The following is a 20086-nucleotide window of genomic DNA, read 5'->3' as shown; positions in this document are numbered from 1 at the left end:
TGGCTCACACCTGTAATCCCAGCACTTTGGGAGGCTGAGGTGGGCAGATCACGAGGTCAGGAGATCAAGACCATCCTGGCTAACACGGTGAAACCCCATCTCTACTAAAAATACAAAAAATTAGCCGGGCGTGGTGGCAGTTGCCTATAGTCCCAGCTACTCGGGAGGCTGAGGCAGGAGAATGGCATGAACCCAGGAGGTGGAGCTTGCAGTGAGCCAAGATCGCGCCACTGCACTCCAGCCTAGGTGATGGAGCAAGACTCCGTCTCGAAAAGAAAAAAAAAAGACTAAGTTGAATTCACTCAAAAATTGTTGGAGTCTGGCTCTAAAACAACACATCTCTCAACAGTTTAGATAGCTGTGGAATAATGTTTGGGTTGGAATGCAAACTATCGATTTGACCTTAGACAGGTCACTTGACCTTTTAGGACATCAACATCCTCCTCTCTAAAGTGGAACAGTGTGGCCTGCCTTCTGGGGTTATTATGCTTTTTTTTTTTTTTTTGAGATGGAGTTTTACTCTTGTTGCCCAGGCTGGAGTGCAATGGCGTGATCTCGGCTCACTGCAACCTCCACCTCCTGGGTTCAAGCAATTATCCTGCCTCAGCCTCCCAAGTAGTTGGGATTACAGGCATGTGCCACCACACCCAGCTAATTTTGTATTTTTAGCAGAGATGGGGTTTCACCATTGTTGGTCGAGCTGGTCTCGAACTCCTGACCTCAGGTGATCCACCCACCTCAGCCTCCCAGTGTGCTGGAATTACAGGCGTGAGCCACCACACCCAGCCTATTATGAATACTTTTAAAAGGCAATCAGGCTGGGTGTGGTGGCTCGTGCCTTTAATCCCAGCACTTTGGGAAGCAAAGGCAGGCGGACCACTTGAGGTCAGGAGTTCAAGGCCAGCCTGGCCAACATGGTGAGATCTCATCTCTACTAAAAGTACAAAAATTAGGTGTGGTGGCAGGCACCTGTGATCCCAGCTACTCAGAAGGCTGAGGCAGAAGTATCGCTTGAACCTAGGAGGCGGAGGTTGCAGTGAGCCAAGATTATGTCCAGCCTAGGCGACAGAGCAAGACTCTGTCTCAAAAACCAAACAAAAAAAGAGAATGAGACAGAGCCATATGCACTGATACAGAATGAGCTGCAAGATATATGAATAATGAAATAAGATGCAGGAAACAATGGTAGAGACAGATATGTTCCAGGTAGACGCACACACACACACACACACACACACACACACACACCCTGATCTATATAATTCATATATATATATTGAATATATATATACACACACACATATATATATACATACACACATACAATACATCTATCTATATCCTTTCTGTCTCTATCTAGTCATTTCTTGGTATCCTCAGGGGATTAGTTCTAGGATTCCTGGGAGATACCAAAACCTGTACATACTCAAGTCCCGCAGTTGCCCCTGTGGAACCTGTGGTTACAAAATGTGGGCCGTTGGTATACATGGGTTTCAAATCCAGTGAATACTGTTATTTTTGATTGACATTTCGTTCCAGATGTGGAACCCACCTGTATGGAGGATTGACTGTCTTTATTGAATAAAATCCACATATACGTAGACCTACACATTGTTCAAGAGTCAACTCTGTGTGTGTGTGTGTGTGTGTGTGTGTGTGTGTGTGTGTATACACAAAGAGAGATACGGAGAGAGACGGCACAAAGTGACATCTGGAAGATAACGCTATAAACTGACAATTGTGTTTGCTTCTAGAGAGAAAAGCTGATGAACATGAGGTCAGGGCAGGAAGGAAACATTTTTTCCTGTATATTTTTTCTTCCTGTGTATTCTGTTGTACCATTTTCATTTTGTAAAAATGTACACATATTATTTAAAAATAAAGAGAGCTGGGCGTGGTGGCTCACGCCTGTAATCCCAGCATTTTGGGAGGCCGAGGCGGGTGGATCACCTGAGGTCAGGAGTTCGAGACCAGCTTGGACAACATGGTGAAACCCCTTCTCTATTACAAATACAAAAATTAGCTGGATGTGGTGGTGCACGTCTGTAAATCCCAGCTACTTGGGAGGCTGAGGTAGGAGAATTGCTTGAAACTGGGAGGCGGAGGTTGAAGTGAGCCAAGATCATACCATTGCACTCCAGCCTGGGCAACAAGAGCAAAACTCCATCTCAAAAAAAAAAAAAAAAAAGATATTTATGGATTTACAGATGTACAATGAACCTTGTTTTTTTTTTTTAACTTTTTTTTTGGAGACAGAGTCTTGCTCTGTCGCTCAGGCTGGAGTGCAGTGGCACGATCTTGACTCACTGCAACCTCCACCTTCAGGGTTCAAGCAATTCTCCTGCCTCAGCCTCCTGAGTAGCTGGAATTACAGGCATCTGCCACCATGCCAGGCGAATTTTTGTATTTTTAGTAGAGATGGGGTTTCACCATGTTGGCCAGGCTGGTCTCAAATTCCTGACCTCAAGTGGTCTGCCCACCTCTGCTTCCCAAAGTGTTGGGATTACAGGCATGAACCACCATGCCCAGCCTCATATTAAGTTTTGACGGTGCTGGGTGGGTTGTGAGTACATAGATGTCCATTGGAATAGTCTTTATTCTTGTCTGTTGAAATATTTCACAATAAAAAATAAAACGGCCAGGTGTGGTAGCTCATGCCTATAATCCCAGCACTTTGGAAGAGCATGCTCTTCCCTTCCCAGCACTTCCCTGTCCCGCTCCCATATCAAAACCACCTTGAAAAATGTAACACAGTCCCTTGCACTAAAACCTCTGCCGATGGCGGCTCCAAACCACAGGCCTATAAAGACCTGCAAGATCTAGCATCGTCTACTTTTTTTTTTTTTTTTTTTTTGAGACAGAGTCTTGCTCTGTCACCCAGGCTGGAATGCAGTGGTGTGATCTCTGCTCACTGCAATCTCTTCCTCCTGGGTTCAAGTGATTCTCCAGCCTCAGCCTCCCACGTAGCTGGGATTACAGGCAGGTGACACTGTGCCAGGCTAATTGTCGTATTTTTTAGTAGACACGGGGTTTTGCCATATTGGCCAGGCTGGTCTCGAACTCCTGACCTCAGGTGATCCACCCACCTCAGCCTCCCAGAGTGTTGGAATTACAGGAGTGAGCCACTGTGCCTGGCTAGCATTGTCTACTTTTTTTTTTTTTTTTTTTTTTGAGATAGAGTTTCGCTTTTGTTGTCCAGGCTGGAGTCCAATGGCTCGATCTCGGCTCACCACAACCTCCGCCTCCCGGGTTCAAGCGATTCTCCTGCCTCAGCCTCCCGAGTAGCTTGGCTTACAGGCATGCACCACCACGCCTGGCTAATTTTGTATTTTTAGTAGAGATGGGGTTTCTCCATATTGGTCAGGCTGGTCTCGAACTCCCGACCTCGGGTAATCCGCCTGCCTCGGTCTCCCAAAGTGCTAGGATTACAGGCGTGAGTGAGCCACCGCACCCGGCAGGATTATCTACTTCTATACTATTAATGCCTATTAATGCTGTAATTACACGCGTGAGCCACTGCGCCCCGCCGATCTTCGTGTTTTAAATCCCGACACCAACGCGCGGTAGGATTCGCGACGCCTGCAGCCAAGGTCTCAGCGCCCGGTTCCCTCAGGCTTGTCCCCGCCCCCTTATGGCGCGAAGGCCACTGGGACTTGTAGTCTCCCAGTGTAGTTAGTCGGCGCTTCCCGGAAGTGACGCGAGGACCCGCCTTCTCTCTCGGCGTTTCCGCTGTCAGGGCCCTGCGGTGTGACTCGCGGGCCCAGCTGGTTGGTATTTTTTGGGCCTCGTGCTTCGTGGTGGGAGACCCAGGTCAAGGTCCGGGTGGGGCCGGTGAGGGGTTGGGCGTCGGGAGGTGTTGGCTCGGGCCTCTTCGCGTGGCCGGTGACGCCTTGGCTCCCCCGCAGGTCCGGCCGTAGCACCTCCGCGCCGTCGCCATGTCGCGGTTTTTCACCACCGGTTCGGACAGCGAGTCCGAGTCGTCCCTGTCCGGGGAGGAGCTCGTCTCCAAACCTGTCGGAGGCAACTATGGCAAACAGTGAGTTGCGGGGGCTGTGGCTGTGACCATTCTGGGAGTGCGGGGTTAGGCAGGCTGTGGAACGCAGTGCACATGGGAGGGGATGGAGGTGAGGGCGGGGAGAGTGGGTTTGGACAATGACCGGAGTTTGCAGGATCGGAGCGGTGTTGGAGAGAGACAGCCTTAGAGGGCTGTGATAGCCGGTAGCCACCCACCAGGCACAAGGGATAGAATCACAGAGGTTTCCCAAGCCAGATCTGTTGCATCAGCTTCTTAACTGGCCTTAAGTCTACAGCCTCTACCTGTCTCATTTTACCGCCGAGAAGTCCTTAGTGACTTCTCACTGCTCACAGAAGGAAATGCAAAATGCTTGATTGGTATCTGGGAGCCCCCTGATGCGACTCTGAAGTCTGGTCACCTGCTGTGTACGCAGGTGCTTAAACATTTTATATGCCTGTTCACCTCTACGTAAATACCCGTCCGCCATTTCTGTACATTAATTTTTTTTTTTTTTTACCCTTTGGAACAATAGAATGGTTTTTCTTTTTCCTTTTTTTTTTCTTTTTTTGAGGGGTCATAGCTCACTGCTGCCTCGACCTTCAAATCTCAAGCGATCCTCCCACCTCAGCCTCTCAAGTAGATGGGACTACAGGTGCACGCCATCGCAGCAGGCTAATTGTTTTTAATTTTTTGTAGAGAAGGTGTCTCACTGTGTTGCTTAGACTGGTTCTGAACTCCTGGGCTCAAGTGAACCTCCCGCCCAGCAATCTAAGGTGTTGGGGTTACAGGAATGAGCCACTGTGCCCCACTGGAATGGTGTTTCTTAAACATCTGCCACGTTTGTGCTACTGTTTTAAAAGTATGTATTGCACATGTATATGCCAATATGCATATGGTTTCGTATCACTTCCCCAGGTGGAAACCAGTGTCATTTGCCATAAAATACCAAATAATCCAAGCTGGGCAGGTGGCTCAAGCCTGTAATCCCAGCACTTTGGGAGGCTGATTACTTGAGGTCAAGAGTTTGAGACCAGCATGGCCAATAAGGTGAAACCCCGTCCCTACTAAAAATACAAAAATTAGCCGGTTGTGGTGGCACATGCCTGTAACCCCAGCAACTTAGGAGGCTGAGGCAGGAGAATCTCTTGAACCTTGGAGGTGGAGGTTGCAGTGAGCCGAGATTGCGCCATTGCACTCCAGCCTGGGCGATAAAAGCAAAACTCCACCTCAAAAAACACCGCTAAAATAATCCAAAAAATAATAAAAAGGGAAAAGAGGCAGGCAAGATGGTGCATGCCTGTAGTCCCAACTACTCTGGAGGCTGAGGTGGGAGGATCCCTTGAAACTCAGGAGTTGGAGGCTGCCTGGGCAACATAGTGAGACCTTATCTCTTAACAAACCAAAAGAGTAGAGATACTGTTGCTGACTGTGAGCCTGTGGTCTGGTCTTATTATCATAGAAAAATACTAGCAGTGGAGGTGTTAATACCATTGAGACTTTCTCCTTGCTGTTGGCCTCTCATACTTTGGGAAATGTTGCTAAGATCTAGTTTAGGTACCACCTCCCTAAAGCCTTTTCTGTTCATTATAGCTCAAGTATCATTTTTCTCTACCTCTTTTTTTATTCATTACTTCTGTGGTGACTTGCGTCTCTATGTCATTAGTTACACAGTAAATTAGCACTTTCATTTGTTTTTGAGAGGATAGTGAATGTCATCTTTGTGTTGCTACAACACTGAGCAAAAGGCCTTACTTAGTGTACACTTAAAAGATTGAGTTGTATATGAAGTGGCCCTGAGGAGGAGTCAAAAAGAGGATGGGTGTGGTGTGGATGGCCTGGATTACTTAGTTCTACCTGTCCTGAGTAGGGAAATACGGATCTCTTGGAAAGACTGGGAAAGGAGTTTAATGGCCTCTGTTCCTTCCAAACAGGCCATTGTTGCTGAGCGAGGATGAAGAAGATACCAAGAGAGTTGTCCGCAGTGCCAAGGACAAGAGGTAAAGCCATGGCGAGGCTGGGTGATGGGAGTCTCTGGGAGCAATGAAGCTGTGGGGAGGCTGGGTGATAGGAGTCTCTGGGAGCAGTGGTGAGTTTTCCCTCGGTGGGCACATTCAGTGTGGTATCGGGCTCCCAACCCAGGTTTGAGGAGCTGACCAACCTTATCCGGACCATCCGTAATGCCATGAAGATTCGTGATGTCACCAAGTGCCTGGAAGAGTTTGAGCTCCTGGGAAAAGCATATGGGAAGGCCAAAAGCATTGTGGACAAAGAAGGTGTCCCCCGGTTCTATATCCGCATCCTGGCTGACCTAGAGGACTATCTTAATGAGGTGTGATGCCTATATTTATTACCACCACTTATTCATGGTTTTGTACTTTTAGTGGTGGGACGTATAGGATCTTTTAAAAATAAGCTAACAGATGTAGTTAATAAGTAGTACCAGTGGTGTTCCAATAGCAAGACTCAAAAGTGGAGAAGAAGCCTGGAGTTTAGGAAATGTTACTTAGTTTCAAATCACTGTTCTCTGTTTCTTTCCTCTTCTTCCCTTTAGCTTTGGGAAGATAAGGAAGGGAAGAAGAAGATGAACAAGAACAATGCCAAGGCTCTGAGCACCTTGCGTCAGAAGATCCGAAAATACAACCGTGATTTCGAGTCCCATATCACAAGCTACAAGCAGGTGGGGAGGCTAGAGGCACACTTACTGAACTGGGAACAGTGACCCCGTGACTGAGGCCCAAAGATGGAATTGCTAGTGGGAGGTGTGATTGGAGCAGGAAGATGACAGAACTGTCTGGGGTGGAGGGGTGGGGTGGGCTGATGGCTGGAGAGCATCCATGATTGTTCTCTCACTTCCCTCTCTGTCCAGAACCCCGAGCAGTCTGCGGATGAAGATGCTGAGAAAAATGAGGAGGATTCAGAAGGTGAGCAAAAGAACCTTTGTTGCAAATAGGAAGTCCAGAGTTAGTGCTGCCCTTGGCCTGGTTTCTTGGCTGCCCTCTAGTCTGGCTTTTCAACATTCAGGATCTTTTTCTCCCTCCATTACCACTAGGCTCTTCAGATGAGGATGAGGATGAGGACGGAGTCAGTGCTGCAACTTTCTTGAAGAAGAAATCAGAAGCTCCTTCTGGGGAGAGTCGCAAGTTCCTCAAAAAGATGGATGTAAGAGCCAGGGTTAGATGGATGATTTCCTGCCAGAGGTAGTTCCTGAGTCCCTGGGGGAGAAAGACAAGACTCAAACCCCTAGGATTGGGAGGGGTGGAATTTAGTGGAGTTGAGAACAAGCTTCCTCTTACATCAGAGCAGTGGGCAAACAGGGATCTGGGCCCAGCTCTGCCAGGGGAAGCTGTGTGTGTTCCTGCGGCCAAATTGCAGCATCACTCTGGGACTTGATGGTGAGTCCCAGCCCTTGGTATCTTGATTCCATGAGTAGCTGCTCTTGTTCTACTCATGAAAATAAATCTCGAACATGTGTTAGTAAGGAGGAGACACCAGTCAATCTCCCTATCTTCTTGCTGATCCTCTTTTCTTCCCTCTAAGGATGAAGATGAGGACTCAGAAGATTCCGAAGATGATGAAGACTGGGACACAGGTTCCACATCTTCCGATTCCGACTCAGAGGAGGAAGAAGGGAAACAAACCGTGCTGGCCTCAAGATTTCTTAAAAAGTAAGGAAAGTAGTGGGACCTAGGGTTACACTGGAACTGGTGGAAAGCTCTTAATTGTCTGGAAGGTTATTGATTCTTCCATGGAGTCCTTTTAGGTTGGAGCAGCCAACTGTTAGCATTTTACAGTAGGATCAGAGAGTCAAGTACATTAGTTGGCTAAAGTCACGAAGCTAATGTGTCCTAAAGATGAGAATTGAAGGCTCCAGAGTCCAAATATTTACCCACAGCCTTACTCACTGCGTGTGGATTGGGTGCAAATCTCACTTTGGCACCCGATACCTGTGTGACATTGGACAAACTACTTAGCCTGTCTAATCTTCAGTTTTCTCATCTGTAAAATAAGGCAGGGAACCCTCCCTTCCAGAATAGCTGCAGGAATACAGGGAGGTGTGATGTAAGAAAGTAGTTCATCTAGGACTGACGTGTGGTGAGCCCTCAGTGTGCGTTGCTACTGTGTTACCCTTCCTGATAACTTCTTAGTACACATACAGCATACAGACTGCCGCAAGTGTTCATGACCTTTACTGGGACAGTCAGAATAGGGGAGGATCCCAGTGTGGATTCTGTCTCCCAGCCTTTATCAGCTGTACGACATTGTATAAGTTACTTGACCTTAAGTCTTAGTTTCTCCCTTTGAAATAAAAGTGATACCTGCTCTTTTGTATCCCATGGGAGTGAAATCTCAAGCTCACTAAAAATAGCGCTTTTATTTATTTTTTCTTAGCCAGTTTGCGCAAACTACAGATAAAAAGTGCTTTTTTTGAGACAGGGTCTCGCTCTTCCCAGGCTGGAGTGTAGTGATGCAATCTTGGCTCACTGCAACCACAACCTCTTGGGCTCAGGTGATCTTCCCACCTCAGGCTCCTGGGTAGCTGGGACTACAGGTACACTCCAGTACATCCGGCTAATTCTTGTGTTTTTAATACAGACAAGATTTCACCATGTTACCCATGCTGATCTTGAACTCCTGGGCTTAAGCGATCCTCCCGCCTCAGCCTCCCAAAGTGCTGGGGTTATAGGCGTGAGCCACTGCACCCAGACAAATAGTACCCCTTTAATGGGAAGATTATTGCTCTCAAGGTTGCTTTCCTGTGTTTAAAAGTTGTGGTCGTGCTGCTTTAGGGAGGTAGTGAGTTTCCAGCCCTCTAGAGGTCTAGAGAGGCTGAACAACTTACTTGGTGGGCATTTTGTTGAGAAGGCCTTTTTTGTCCAGTGCTTCAGGGAACACTGGTCAAGGTCTGGGCCACATTGTCTATCACACCCCTTCTTGGAGGGTTTACAACCACCTCTGGAAAGTTCCATGAGAATAAATATACCTAACTTTGTTTTATTAACCATCTCAAAAACTTGCTTGATCATGAAACTCGTTTTTTTAACCTGTTGACATCTTACAGAACTATCAGCGTTACTATTGGTTCAGGTCTTTTATATCTACTGTACTTTGTGTTTTTGTCTTTGAATAATTGTGTATTGAAGTCTCCCATTGTGTGGACTCTGGTGTGTGATGTGCACTGCACATGTGTGTTACACAAAGGCTCCTGTCTGAGGGAGCAAATGGGGCCTAAAATTAAACTTAAGACATCAAGGCTGGGCACGGTGGCTTACGCCTGTAATCCCAGCACTTTGGGAGGCCGAGGCGGGCGGATCACGAAGTCAGGAGATCGAGACCATCCTGGCTAACACAGTGAAACCCAGTCTCTACTAAAAATACAAAAAATTAGCCAGACATGGTGGCAGGTGCCTGTAGTCCCAGCTACTCGGAAAGCTGAGGCGGGAGAATCGCTTGAACTGGGAGGCAGAGGTTGCAGTGAGCCGAGATCGTGCCACTGCACTCCAGCCTGGGCGACAGAGCAAGACTCTGTCTCAGAAAACGAAACAAAACCAAAAAAACTGTAAGACTATAAAGCTATACTTTTATAAATACAGACTCAAAAGTTCTTAACAACATAGTAGAAAACCAAACACAGCAACATACAATAAGGATTATATGGGAGCACCCCCTCCTTGCCTGTAGGGGGATGGAGGATGGGTGGGCTCATCTCCCAGAAAAGTTTAAAAAAAAAATTTAATAACCAAGTAGGATTTATCCCAATAATAGAAGGATGTTTTAATATGAAAATCAACTAATATACTATATCAATAGAATAACAGACAAAAGCCGTAGAGTCAACTCAGCAGATGCAAAAAAAAGCATTTGAAAAAAATCCTAATATTCTTTCATGATAAAAGACTGAAGCTAGGAATAGAAGGGAGCTTCCCTCTACCTGATAAAGGATGTTTATGAAAAGGACGTTTCCTGTCCTTTTATTTTTAACTCTGCCATGCTGTATGATTAAGAGTGTTTTTTGGCTGGGCGTGGTGGCTCACGCCTGTAATCCCAGCACTTTGGGAGGCGGAGGCAGGCAAATCACAAGGTCAGGAGTTCGAGACCAGCCTGGCCAACATGGTGAAACCCCATCTCTACTAAAAATACAAAAAAATTAGCCCGGTGTGCTGGCCTGTGCCTGTAGTCCCAGCTACTCATGAGGCTAAGGCAGGAGAATTGCTTGAACCCGGGAGGCGGAGGTTGCAGTGTGCCGAGATCGCACCATTGCACTTCAGCTCTCTGGGCAACAGAGCAAGACTCCGTCTCAGGAAAAAAAAAAAAAAAAAAAAAAAAAAAAAGAGTGTCTCTTAAGCACAGCTAGGTTTTTGGTTTGTTTTTTTTTTAATCTCATAAAATCTCTGCTTTTTTTTTCTTTTATTGTGATACATAACATTTCCCATTTTAACCATTTTCAGGTATACAAATCAGTGTCATTTAGTACGTTCACATTGTGCAATGACCGCCAGAACTTGATCTCTGCTTCTCTGGCAATTTAGTTCATTTACGTTTATTATAGTTATTTACATGTATATGATGGTTATTTATATATGTGTCTACATAATTAGTTTTTATCAAGATGGAGTCTTGCCCTGTTGCCCAGGATGGTCTCGAACTCCTGGGCTCGAGTAACCCTTCTGCCTGGGCCTCCTAAAGTGCTGGGATTACAGGTGTGAGCCACTGCGCCCAGCCTATTGTGGTTATCAGTGTATTTATTCTTACCGTTTTATGATATCTTATACTTTCTGTTTATCCTCTTTATTTTAAATTTTGTAATAGCTTTATTGAGGTGTAAATGACATACAATAACTGCATTTGTTTAAAGTTTTTTTTTTTTTTTTTTTTTTGAGACAGAGTCTTGCACTGTCGCCCAGGCTGGAGTGCAGTGGCGCAATCTCGGCTCACTGCAAGCTCCACCTCCCGGGTTCACACCATTCTCCTGCCTCAGCCTCCTGAGTAGCTGGGACTACAGCCACCCGCCACCACGCCTGGCTAATTTTTTGTACTTTTAGTAGAGACAGGGTTTCACCATGTTAGCCAGGATGGTCTCGATCTCCTGACCTCGTGATCCACCCGCCTCGGCCTTCCACTAAGTGCTGGGATTACAGGCATGAGCCACCGCACCTGGCCTTAAAGTTACATTTAATAAGTTGTGACATATGTTTACACCCATAGAACTCACCACAATCAAAACATAATATCCTAAAAATTTCACACCTAAACATTTCCACCTTCCCCTTTGTAATACTTCTCCCTGCCTCAGTTTCCTCACCCTATCCCTGGGCAACCACTAATTTGCTTTCTGTCACTAGGTAAGTTAGCATTTTCTAGAATTTTATGTAAATGGAATCAACGGTATATAATTTGGAGGGGGTAGTTTCTTTCATCATAATTATTTTGAAATTCATTCTGTCTTCTAAAGATTGGGCATCTCTAATTCCAAAGTCTGAAACTTCTGGAGCACCACAAGTGGACAATTCCACATCTGACCTCATGTGACAGGTTGCAGTCAAAACTTTGTTTCATGCACAAAGTTATTTAAAATACTATGTAAAATTGCCATCAGGCTGTTTGTATAAGGTGTAGATGAAACACACAAATTTCATAGTTAGACTTGGAGCCCTTCCCAAGATACCTCATTATATATATGCAATTATTTGAAATTTGAAACACTTCTGGTTCTAAGCATTTCAGATAAGGGATATTCAGCCTGTATTTTATTTTTCTTTTATTTGTGTGTTTTTTGTTTTTGTTTTTGAGAAGGAGTCTCACTGTGTTGCCCCGGCTGGAATGCAGTGGTGCAATCCTGGCCCACTGCAACCTCTGCCTCCTGGGTTCAAGTGATTCTCAGGCCTCAGCCTCCTGGGTAGCTGGGACTACACGTGAGCACCACCGCGCCCAGCTAATTTTTATATTTTTAGTAGAGATGAGGTTTCAGCATGTTGGCCAGGCTGGTCTTGAACTCCTGACCTTAGATGATTCGCTCGCCTCAGCCTCCCAGAGTACTGGGATTACAGGCATGAGCCACCACACCTAGCCTACATGTATTTTCTCATCCTCTTTTTTTCCCCCCGTTTCTAGTTATATATATTTTCTTACTATTCATTTTGTTTTTCTCTGCTGGTTTGGGAGTTAGACATGCTATGCTTTTAGAGGTTATCCTTGAATTTTTTTTTTTTTTTTTTTTTTGAGACACTAGCCTGTTGCCGAGGCTAGAGTGCAGTGGCGCGATCTCGGCTCACTGCAAGCTCCGCCTCCCGGGTTCACGCCATTCTCCTGCCTCAGCCTCCTGAGTAGCTGGGACTACAGGCACCTGCCACCATGCCCAGCTAAATTTTTTTGTATTTTTAGTAGAGACGGGGTTTCACTGTGTTAGCCAGGATGGTCTCGATCTCCTGACCTCGTGATCTGCCCACCTCAGCCTCCCAAAGTGCTGGAATTACAGGCGTGAACCACCGCACCCAGCCAAATTTTTTTTTGTTAACCTGTAGACTAACTTGTATACCTAATCAGAAAAATTTAAAATTAGTTGAATCAATGTTCTGAGGAAAACCCTTGAGAAAATAAAGTTAGAATTTCAAGTGTTAGAATCTTTTTGACATTGAGAGTTTGTGGCTTTGTAGTGTAGAAGAATAATTCACAGACACTATTTCACTTGTATAACAAGGGAGACATTTTCAGATTAATTTCCAACCGAGCAAAAGCAGGATTTATATAGGAGAAAGAGGAACAAGGAGAGAGGGCAAAACCACAGAACAGTGGATTCTGTTTGCCCGTTTTTCTGTGTAAACTCTGATATTAACTCTCCTTGAGTATGCCACCCAGGGTTGGTGGATGCTCTAGAAAACACGATAGGCCCTCTGCCAGTAAGGGTTTTCAGCAACTCCAGATTCAGCCAGTCTAAATATACCCTTTCCGTCATCAGCATTTCTCAGCCTTCATCTTTTGGTCAAAACAAGCTTGTAAAGGAGTGGGTTTATTCTCATGAGCTTCAGCCTCTTTGATGTGGGATAAGGCCATCTGTTGTCTTATGGTGATCTGAAAGTATTAGGGGGAAGTTCATCTATACCTGATGTCATGATTGACCTGTGAACTCTTTTTCTTTTTTTCTTTTTTTTTTTTTTTAGATGGAGTCTTGCTCTGTTGCCCAGGCTGGAGTGCAGTGGTGCAATCTCAGCTCACTGCAACCTCCGCCTCCCTGGTTCAAGCAGTTCTCCTCAGCCTCCCAAGTAGCTGGGATTACAGGCACGTGCCACCACGCCTGGCTAATTTTTTGTATTTTTAGTAGAGACGGGGTTTCGCCATGTTAGCCAGGATGGTCTCGATCTCCTTATCTCGTGATTGCCTGCCTCGGCTTCCCAAAGTGCTGGGATTACAGGCGTGAGCCACTGCGCCCAGCGACCTGTGAACTCTTACAGAGCTGCTGTCTACTTCTAAGAGTTACCTGATTCTGGAGGCGTTTTTTTGTTTTTGTTTTTGTTTTTTAAGTGAACCCCAGGATCTCTAGTGAGACTGAATGTCCGAGTTAGGATCCTAAGCAAGGGTATACATCTAGGGCTTTCCATCAGTAGTTGTGGTTGGGAAGGCATGGGAAAATGGTGTGGTCCTCTGCAGTGTAGTTAGGCCTGACTTCCGTTGGTGTCTCTCAATAATGAGTTTTTAGTCTCTTAACTATGTATTAAGTAGAGGTAATACTCGTTTAGAAATGTTGCTTTTATCTGTTGATTATATAGCTGAGGATATAAACATTTGTTATCTGATAATTTCTAACAAGATATGAATATACCAGAGTATAATCTGTCATAGGAGAGGTCAAGCCAAGTCTTAGGTCTTTCCGTTAGAATTTCATACAATAGTACATTTCCCTTTTGAGGTGTGTATCATACTATCTTTAGTGCTAGAAGTAATAGTTTAGCCAAGGAAGTTTAAGTTCTTTTGAAGCATTCATTTTTAAAAATAGCTTTAGTTCTTCTGATCTCAGAGCTATACAGATGGTTTGGACCGAGAGGTTTTAGTTTAATGAACATGCTTTGCATATTTGCAAAGGATTTTACCTATAAAGTGAGTCATCATTAGAGTCTTGCAGTGGTACGGGGGAAAGATCCATAAGCTTTTGTTGTTGTTGTTGTTGTTGTTGTTTTTAATAGAGACGGGCTTTTTACCTTGTCACCCAGACTGGTCTCAAACTCCTGGGCTCGAGCAATACGCCCACCTCGGCCTCCCAAAGTGCTGGGATTACAGGCTTGAGCCACCGTGCTTGGCCAGTCCATACACTTCTGTTGAGAGTTATGGCATTGGTCTTCTGGCAAGGGAAGACTTAATTTAACTGGTAAACTTATAGACTATTCCAAAAACATATTCAAACCTTTTAAGCAGTGAAAATGAAATTTATTTATAAATGTTCAAATGGTAGATTATGGTCATTACATATGAGTTTTCAAAAATGTTGAGTCTTTCTGGAAAGATTTATTCTTCAGTATGTGTGCAAAGTTTGAAGTAATTTGTCTTTGCCATTTGGTTTGTATTTTGTTACATAAATACATACTCAAGTCTGGAGATGGTTTCAGACAACATCCAGTAGCCTAAGACCGTTTCAAGGTAGCTGGTGATCTTTTTCTGTTTTGTCAGGACCTTTTTTGTAATGAACATTTTTTTAAAATTCAGAATTTAGATTAATCGGTTGTCAAGAGAGGAGAGAAAGGGATAAAACAGTTTAGGAATAGTAAAAAAGAAAAAAATGTTTTTATATATTTGGGGGAACTGATTCATTGATTAGTTGGTCAGTCTGGAGAAAGCAGCTGGTATCAAAGAAAATAAGTTGTTTGTGGATTCTTTGGAAAACTGTAGATGTTAGCTTTGGAGCAAAATGACAGGTTGGTTTTTTTTTGTTTTGTTTTATTTTGTTTTGTTTTTTTGGAGACTGAGTCTTGCTCTGTCACCCCGGCTTAAGTGCAGTGGCATGATTGTGGCTCACTGCAGCCTTCTCTGCCTCCCAAGTTCAAGTGATTCTCGTGCCTCAGCCTCCTAAGTAGCTGGGACTACAGGCGTGCACCACCATGCCTGGCTAATTTTTGTACTTTTAGTAGAGACGGGGTTCCACCATGTTGCCCAGGCTGGTCTTGGATTCCTGACGTCAAGTGATCTACCACGCCTAGCTGACAGGTTGTTTCTATTAATATGTCTACAGTGGCCTGGTTAGTACTCTGCCTTATTAGAGATGGCTATGGTTATGGTTCACTGTGCCCTCTAGGTCATTGTTGTAGAGCATAACTTGGACCCAGGAGCTGCTGGAGGAAAAGAGGAAGTTGATGGGAGGAAGAAGCCTTAGAGGTGGGGAGGGGCTGATCTGTCATCTTCTCCCATGTCTGTCGGCAGGGCACCCACCACAGATGAGGACAAGAAGGCAGCCGAGAAGAAACGGGAGGACAAAGCTAAGAAGAAGCACGACAGGAAATCCAAGCGCCTGGATGAGGAGGAGGAGGACAATGAAGGCGGGGAGTGGGAAAGGGTCCGGGGCGGAGTGCCGTTGGTTAAGGTGAGGGTTTCAGAGGTAAAATGAATTGGGGAACAGTTTGGGAGGACATAAAGGTCCCCTTGTGGGGAAAAGGCAAGGACAGTTTCCCGCTGGCATGCACATGACGGGATATGTACTGATACAGGAGAAGCCAAAAATGTTTGCCAAGGGAACTGAGATCACCCATGCTGTTGTTATCAAGAAACTGAATGAGATCCTACAGGCACGAGGCAAGAAGGGAACTGATCGGTAAGATTCGTGGGCCTGGGCAGTGGGATTGCAGGGTGGCAGAGGGTGGAGGTTGGGGGAAGGGATTGTTGGGAGGGTCTGTGTGTGGCTGTAGTAGAGGGAATTGTATGCTTGGGGCATCCCCGTCCATTATCTGCTGTTTACTCTTCTTGTGACTTAAAACCAATCACTTAACGTTTTGGGTCTGTTTTCCCATCTATACAATGAGATAATGTTCTCCTCTTTTTTTTTTTTTTGTTTGAGATGGAGTCTCGTTGTTGCCCAGGCTGGAGTGCACTGGCACGATCTCGGCTCACTGCAACCTTTTTGCCTTCTGGGTTCAACCGATTCTCCTGCCTCAGCCTCCTGAGTAGCTGGGATTACAGGAACCCGCCACCATCCCTGGCTGATTTTGTACTTTTAGTAGAGATGGGGTTTCACCATGTCTCGAACTCCTGACTTCAAGTGATCCGCCTGCCTCAGCCTCCCAAAGTGCTGGGATTACAGGCATGAGCTACCACACGTGGCTTTTTTTTTTTTAAGATTAAAAAAGTAAGAGTGTTTACCTTCTTTAGTTATTAGGTAACAGAGGATGGTGGTAGGTGTGAAGCATTTCACAGCATTCCAGGATGGTTGGGATTATTGTTGCTTCTGTTTGGAATTTATAAAGGAGAAGCAGGGATATGGGTGATGAGGAGGGCGTGTTATCTGAAGAGGGCATGCTGGGAGAGACTTTGTGATTTGTCTCCAAAGCCTCACCCAGCTCTCTGGCCCTCTAGTGCTGCCCAGATTGAGCTGCTGCAACTGCTGGTTCAGATTGCAGCGGAAAACAACCTGGGAGAGGGCGTCATTGTCAAGATCAAGTTCAATATCATCGCCTCTCTCTATGACTACAACCCCAACCTGGCAACCTACATGAAGGTGAGAGCAGTGAAGAGGCTCATCTCAGGGCATCGCTGGTGGGTTGGGGGAAGAAGGTACCTAGCATCTTAAGACTCAGGGGCTATGGAGGCAGTCTTGGTGGTGGAAGGCTCCATGATTCCTGCTGAAGGGGGAGGCATCCGCTTACTCTACCTTCACACCTCTGACTCTGATGTGGCCTGAAATCTTGGCAGCCAGAGATGTGGGGGAAGTGCCTGGACTGCATCAATGAGCTGATGGATATCCTGTTTGCAAATCCCAACATTTTTGTTGGAGAGAATATTCTGGAAGAGAGTGAGAACCTGCACAACGCTGACCAGGTAAAGGGAGGAGTTGGCAGGATAACTGGAGGTGTGTATTTTATGCTTTGGGAAGGCTCAGTGGGACCCGAGGGTTGAGGTTTGAGACTGAGATCTGGGCTAATTTGTTGACTCCTCCTTCGCCTTCCTTTTCAGCCACTGCGTGTCCGTGGCTGCATCCTAACTCTGGTGGAACGAATGGATGAAGAATTTACCAAAATAATGCAAAATACTGACCCTCACTCCCAAGGTGAGCCTGAGCAAGCGTGGGCTTTGCTGAGAGGAAAATTGTGGGGAATATTACTAGGTTTAGAGCTTTGTGAGGATTATACTAAGTCAGAGTGCTTGAAAAGCCAGCCTTTCAACTTACCTACCTAGCATTCACACGGAAGGGCCTGATAAGATGCTGGCTCCCAGTCCCATCGTTTCTGATTCCATAGGTCTGAGTGGGGCCTGAGAACCTGCACCTCTAGCCTGCTCCCAGGTTGCTGGTCTCAGGGCTATACTTTGAGAACCTTTGGGGTAAGGCATCTATTCACTTCTCTTGTTTAGCTTGGATGAGAGGCATTGGGGTGTGAAAGTGCAGCATAGTTTACTCAGTAAAAGTGTGAATGTGCCCATCAAGTCAAGGGTGTAGTGATTAACAAGGCAGCCAAAAGCTTACCTTTTGTGCTGGATGGAGAAAGGCAGTTTGAAAAATAATAGTAGTAAGATATGGCCGGGTGTGGTGGCTCACGTTTGTAATTCCAGCTCTTTGGGAGGCCGAAGCAGGCAGATCCCGAGGTCAGGAGATCGAGACCATCCTGGCTAACACGGTGAAACCCCATCTCTACTAAAAATACACACACACACACACACACAAAATTAGGCGTGGTGCTGGGCGCCTATAGTCCCAGCTACTCGGGAGGCTGAGGCAGGAGAATGGCATGAACCCAGGAGGCGGAACTTGCAGTGAGCCAAGATCACACCCCTGCACTCCAGCCTGGGTGACAGAGCAAGACTCCATCTCAAAAAAAAAAAAAAAAAAAAATAGTATGATATTAAGATAATTCTGGGCCAGGTGCAGTGGCTCACGCCTGTAATCCTAGCACTTTGGGAGGCCGAGGTGGGTGAATCACGTGAGGTCAGGAGTTAGAGACCAGCCTGGCCAACATGGCAAAACCCTGGCTCTACTCAAATACAAAAATTAGCCAGGCATGGTGGCAGGTGCCTGTAAATCCCAGCTATGTGGGAGGCTGAGGCAGGAGAATCCCTTGAGCCCAGCGGGCCAGAGGTTGCAATGAGCTGAGATCACACCACTGCACTCCAGCCTGGGCGAAAGAGTGAAACTCCATCTCAAAAAATAATAATAAATTCTAGATGATATAAAGTTCAGAGTTAAACTAGGGCCCTGTGGTAAGAAGTGGCTGGAGGGGTGGCTGCTGTAGCTAACAGCTGGAGAAAGCACCCTTAAGTAGGGACCACCTGAGGTGAGATCCAATGAGGAGGAGTTAGGGGAAGAATCAGCTGAAGACAGCGCCTGACAGGAGGAGCAGAGAGCGAGCTTGATGTTCCAGGAGTAAAAAGGCCAGTGGGACTCCAGCACAGGAAGCCAGAGGGAGAATCGTGGGAGACCAGGCAAGGGCCAGGCCTGGCAGACCCTTATTGGCAGAGGTTGGCAGTTGGGATTTTTTTCCTAAGCTGTGGGACTGGAAGGTTCTGGGTCCTGGGAGTGGGAGATGGCCTTTCTGGGGCACACTGACTAGACTTTTCTGACGGATGCAGAAGAGGGACGGGTTGATTGGAATGAGTGGGGACAGATGGGAAAGCCTGGCTGCCCAGCTGAGACAAGGGTGGGTGCTCTCCCTGCCAGAGTACGTGGAGCACTTGAAGGATGAGGCCCAGGTGTGTGCCATCATCGAGCGTGTGCAGCGCTACCTGGAGGAGAAGGGCACTACCGAGGAGGTCTGCCGCATCTACCTGCTGCGCATCCTGCACACCTACTACAAGTTTGATTACAAGGCCCATCAGCGGCAGCTGACCCCGCCTGAGGGCTCCTCAAAGGTGAGCACGTGGCAGTCATGGCAGAGGGGAATGGGTGTGTCCACCTGTCCTCCACTTCTGTCAGGACTTGACAGCAAATCTGTTACTCTCTAGACTTCCGCAGGTGGAGCAGGGAGGGAAACTGAGGTATTAGAATGAGACTGGATAGAGTCTCATCTTTAGTTGCTAGAGCCTGTGCCTTTTAAAGCTGGATCTCCTTTGCAAATAACCTCCCTTCCTCCCCAGTCTGAGCAAGACCAGGCAGAAAATGAGGGCGAGGACTCGGCTGTGTTGATGGAGAGACTGTGCAAGTACATCTACGCCAAGGACCGCACAGACCGGATCCGCACATGCGCCATCCTCTGCCACATCTACCACCATGCTCTGCACTCCCGCTGGTACCAGGCCCGCGACCTCATGCTCATGAGCCACTTGCAGGACAACATTCAGCATGCAGACCCGCCAGTGCAGGTAGGATGGGGAGGCCTTGGAGGTGAAGGAGTTGCCAGGCCCCTGGCCTCTTGGCAAACTGGCTTAACCAGAACAGCCACCTGTCTGGCCGGTGCAAATTTAAGTAGACACTTGGTCTTTCCCAGTTGCCAGCATCCTGCAGTCCTCCTGCATGTGAACACATAATTTCGTGTCAAAAAAAAAATTATCCAGGCTTGGTAGTGCTTGAGCCCAAGAGGCAGAGGTTCCAGTGAGCCGAGGTTGTGCCACTGCACTCCAGCCTGGGTAATGGAGCAAGACTGTTCAAAAAAAAAAAAAAAAAAGCTGTGTCTGGAAGTGTAGATCATGTAAAAGTATATTTGAGGCAACTAGGAAATGTTTATGTGTAGAGCACCTGGTGAACCTGTCTGGGGGTAATGCTGGTTTTTAAACAGCCCTCCTGTTTGTGTTTTTATTCTATGGTATGAACATATCACTGTGTCTGTTTTCCTCTTGGCGGACACCCAGTTTATTTCCAGTTTTTGGCTCTAATGTATGAAGCTGCTGTGAACATTCTTGTAAGAAACTCAAAAGTGGTTATACCATTTTACACTCCTGCTAGTGTTTGGG

At 46.3% G+C, this 20086-nt stretch overlaps 1 protein-coding gene across 6 annotated transcripts in view; it reads left to right on the top strand.

The window, feature by feature from the left end:
* Window positions 1-2859: 2859 nt before the first annotated feature.
* Window positions 2860-20086, top strand: part of LOC129394188 (eukaryotic translation initiation factor 3 subunit C) — a 42990-nt gene continuing 25763 nt past the window's right edge. For 4 of the 6 annotated variants that reach the window (XR_010110221.1, XR_010110222.1, XR_008621358.2 and 1 more), the window contains exons 1-15: window positions 2860-3767; window positions 3906-4036; window positions 5947-6012; window positions 6155-6344; window positions 6567-6692; window positions 6882-6936; window positions 7065-7174; window positions 7553-7680; window positions 15419-15578; window positions 15703-15806; window positions 16565-16706; window positions 16901-17026; window positions 17162-17255; window positions 18858-19048; window positions 19274-19498. Coding sequence is in view for 3 of the 6 variants with exons in the window: in XM_055099653.2 (XP_054955628.2) it covers window positions 3936-4036; window positions 5947-6012; window positions 6155-6344; window positions 6567-6692; window positions 6882-6936; window positions 7065-7174; window positions 7553-7680; window positions 15419-15578; window positions 15703-15806; window positions 16565-16706; window positions 16901-17026; window positions 17162-17255; window positions 18858-19048; window positions 19274-19498 (1818 nt within the window). In the remaining 3 variants the exon portion in view is untranslated. Of the gene's footprint in view, window positions 3817-3905; window positions 4037-5946; window positions 6013-6154; window positions 6345-6566; window positions 6693-6881; window positions 6937-7064; window positions 7175-7552; window positions 7681-13170; window positions 13289-15418; window positions 15579-15702; window positions 15807-16564; window positions 16707-16900; window positions 17027-17161; window positions 17256-18857; window positions 19049-19273; window positions 19499-20086 lie in introns of those variants that run through there. The other 2 variants (XM_055099654.2, XM_063597465.1) reach the window with 2 other exon arrangements.

The sequence above is a fragment of the Pan paniscus genome, chromosome 18 (genome assembly GCF_029289425.2).
Source record: "Pan paniscus chromosome 18, NHGRI_mPanPan1-v2.0_pri, whole genome shotgun sequence".
In the NCBI taxonomy this organism is placed as follows: domain Eukaryota; kingdom Metazoa; phylum Chordata; class Mammalia; order Primates; family Hominidae; genus Pan; species Pan paniscus.
The sequence above is the reverse complement of the archived record's forward strand: the minus strand, read 5'-3'. Positions and strand labels throughout refer to the sequence as shown.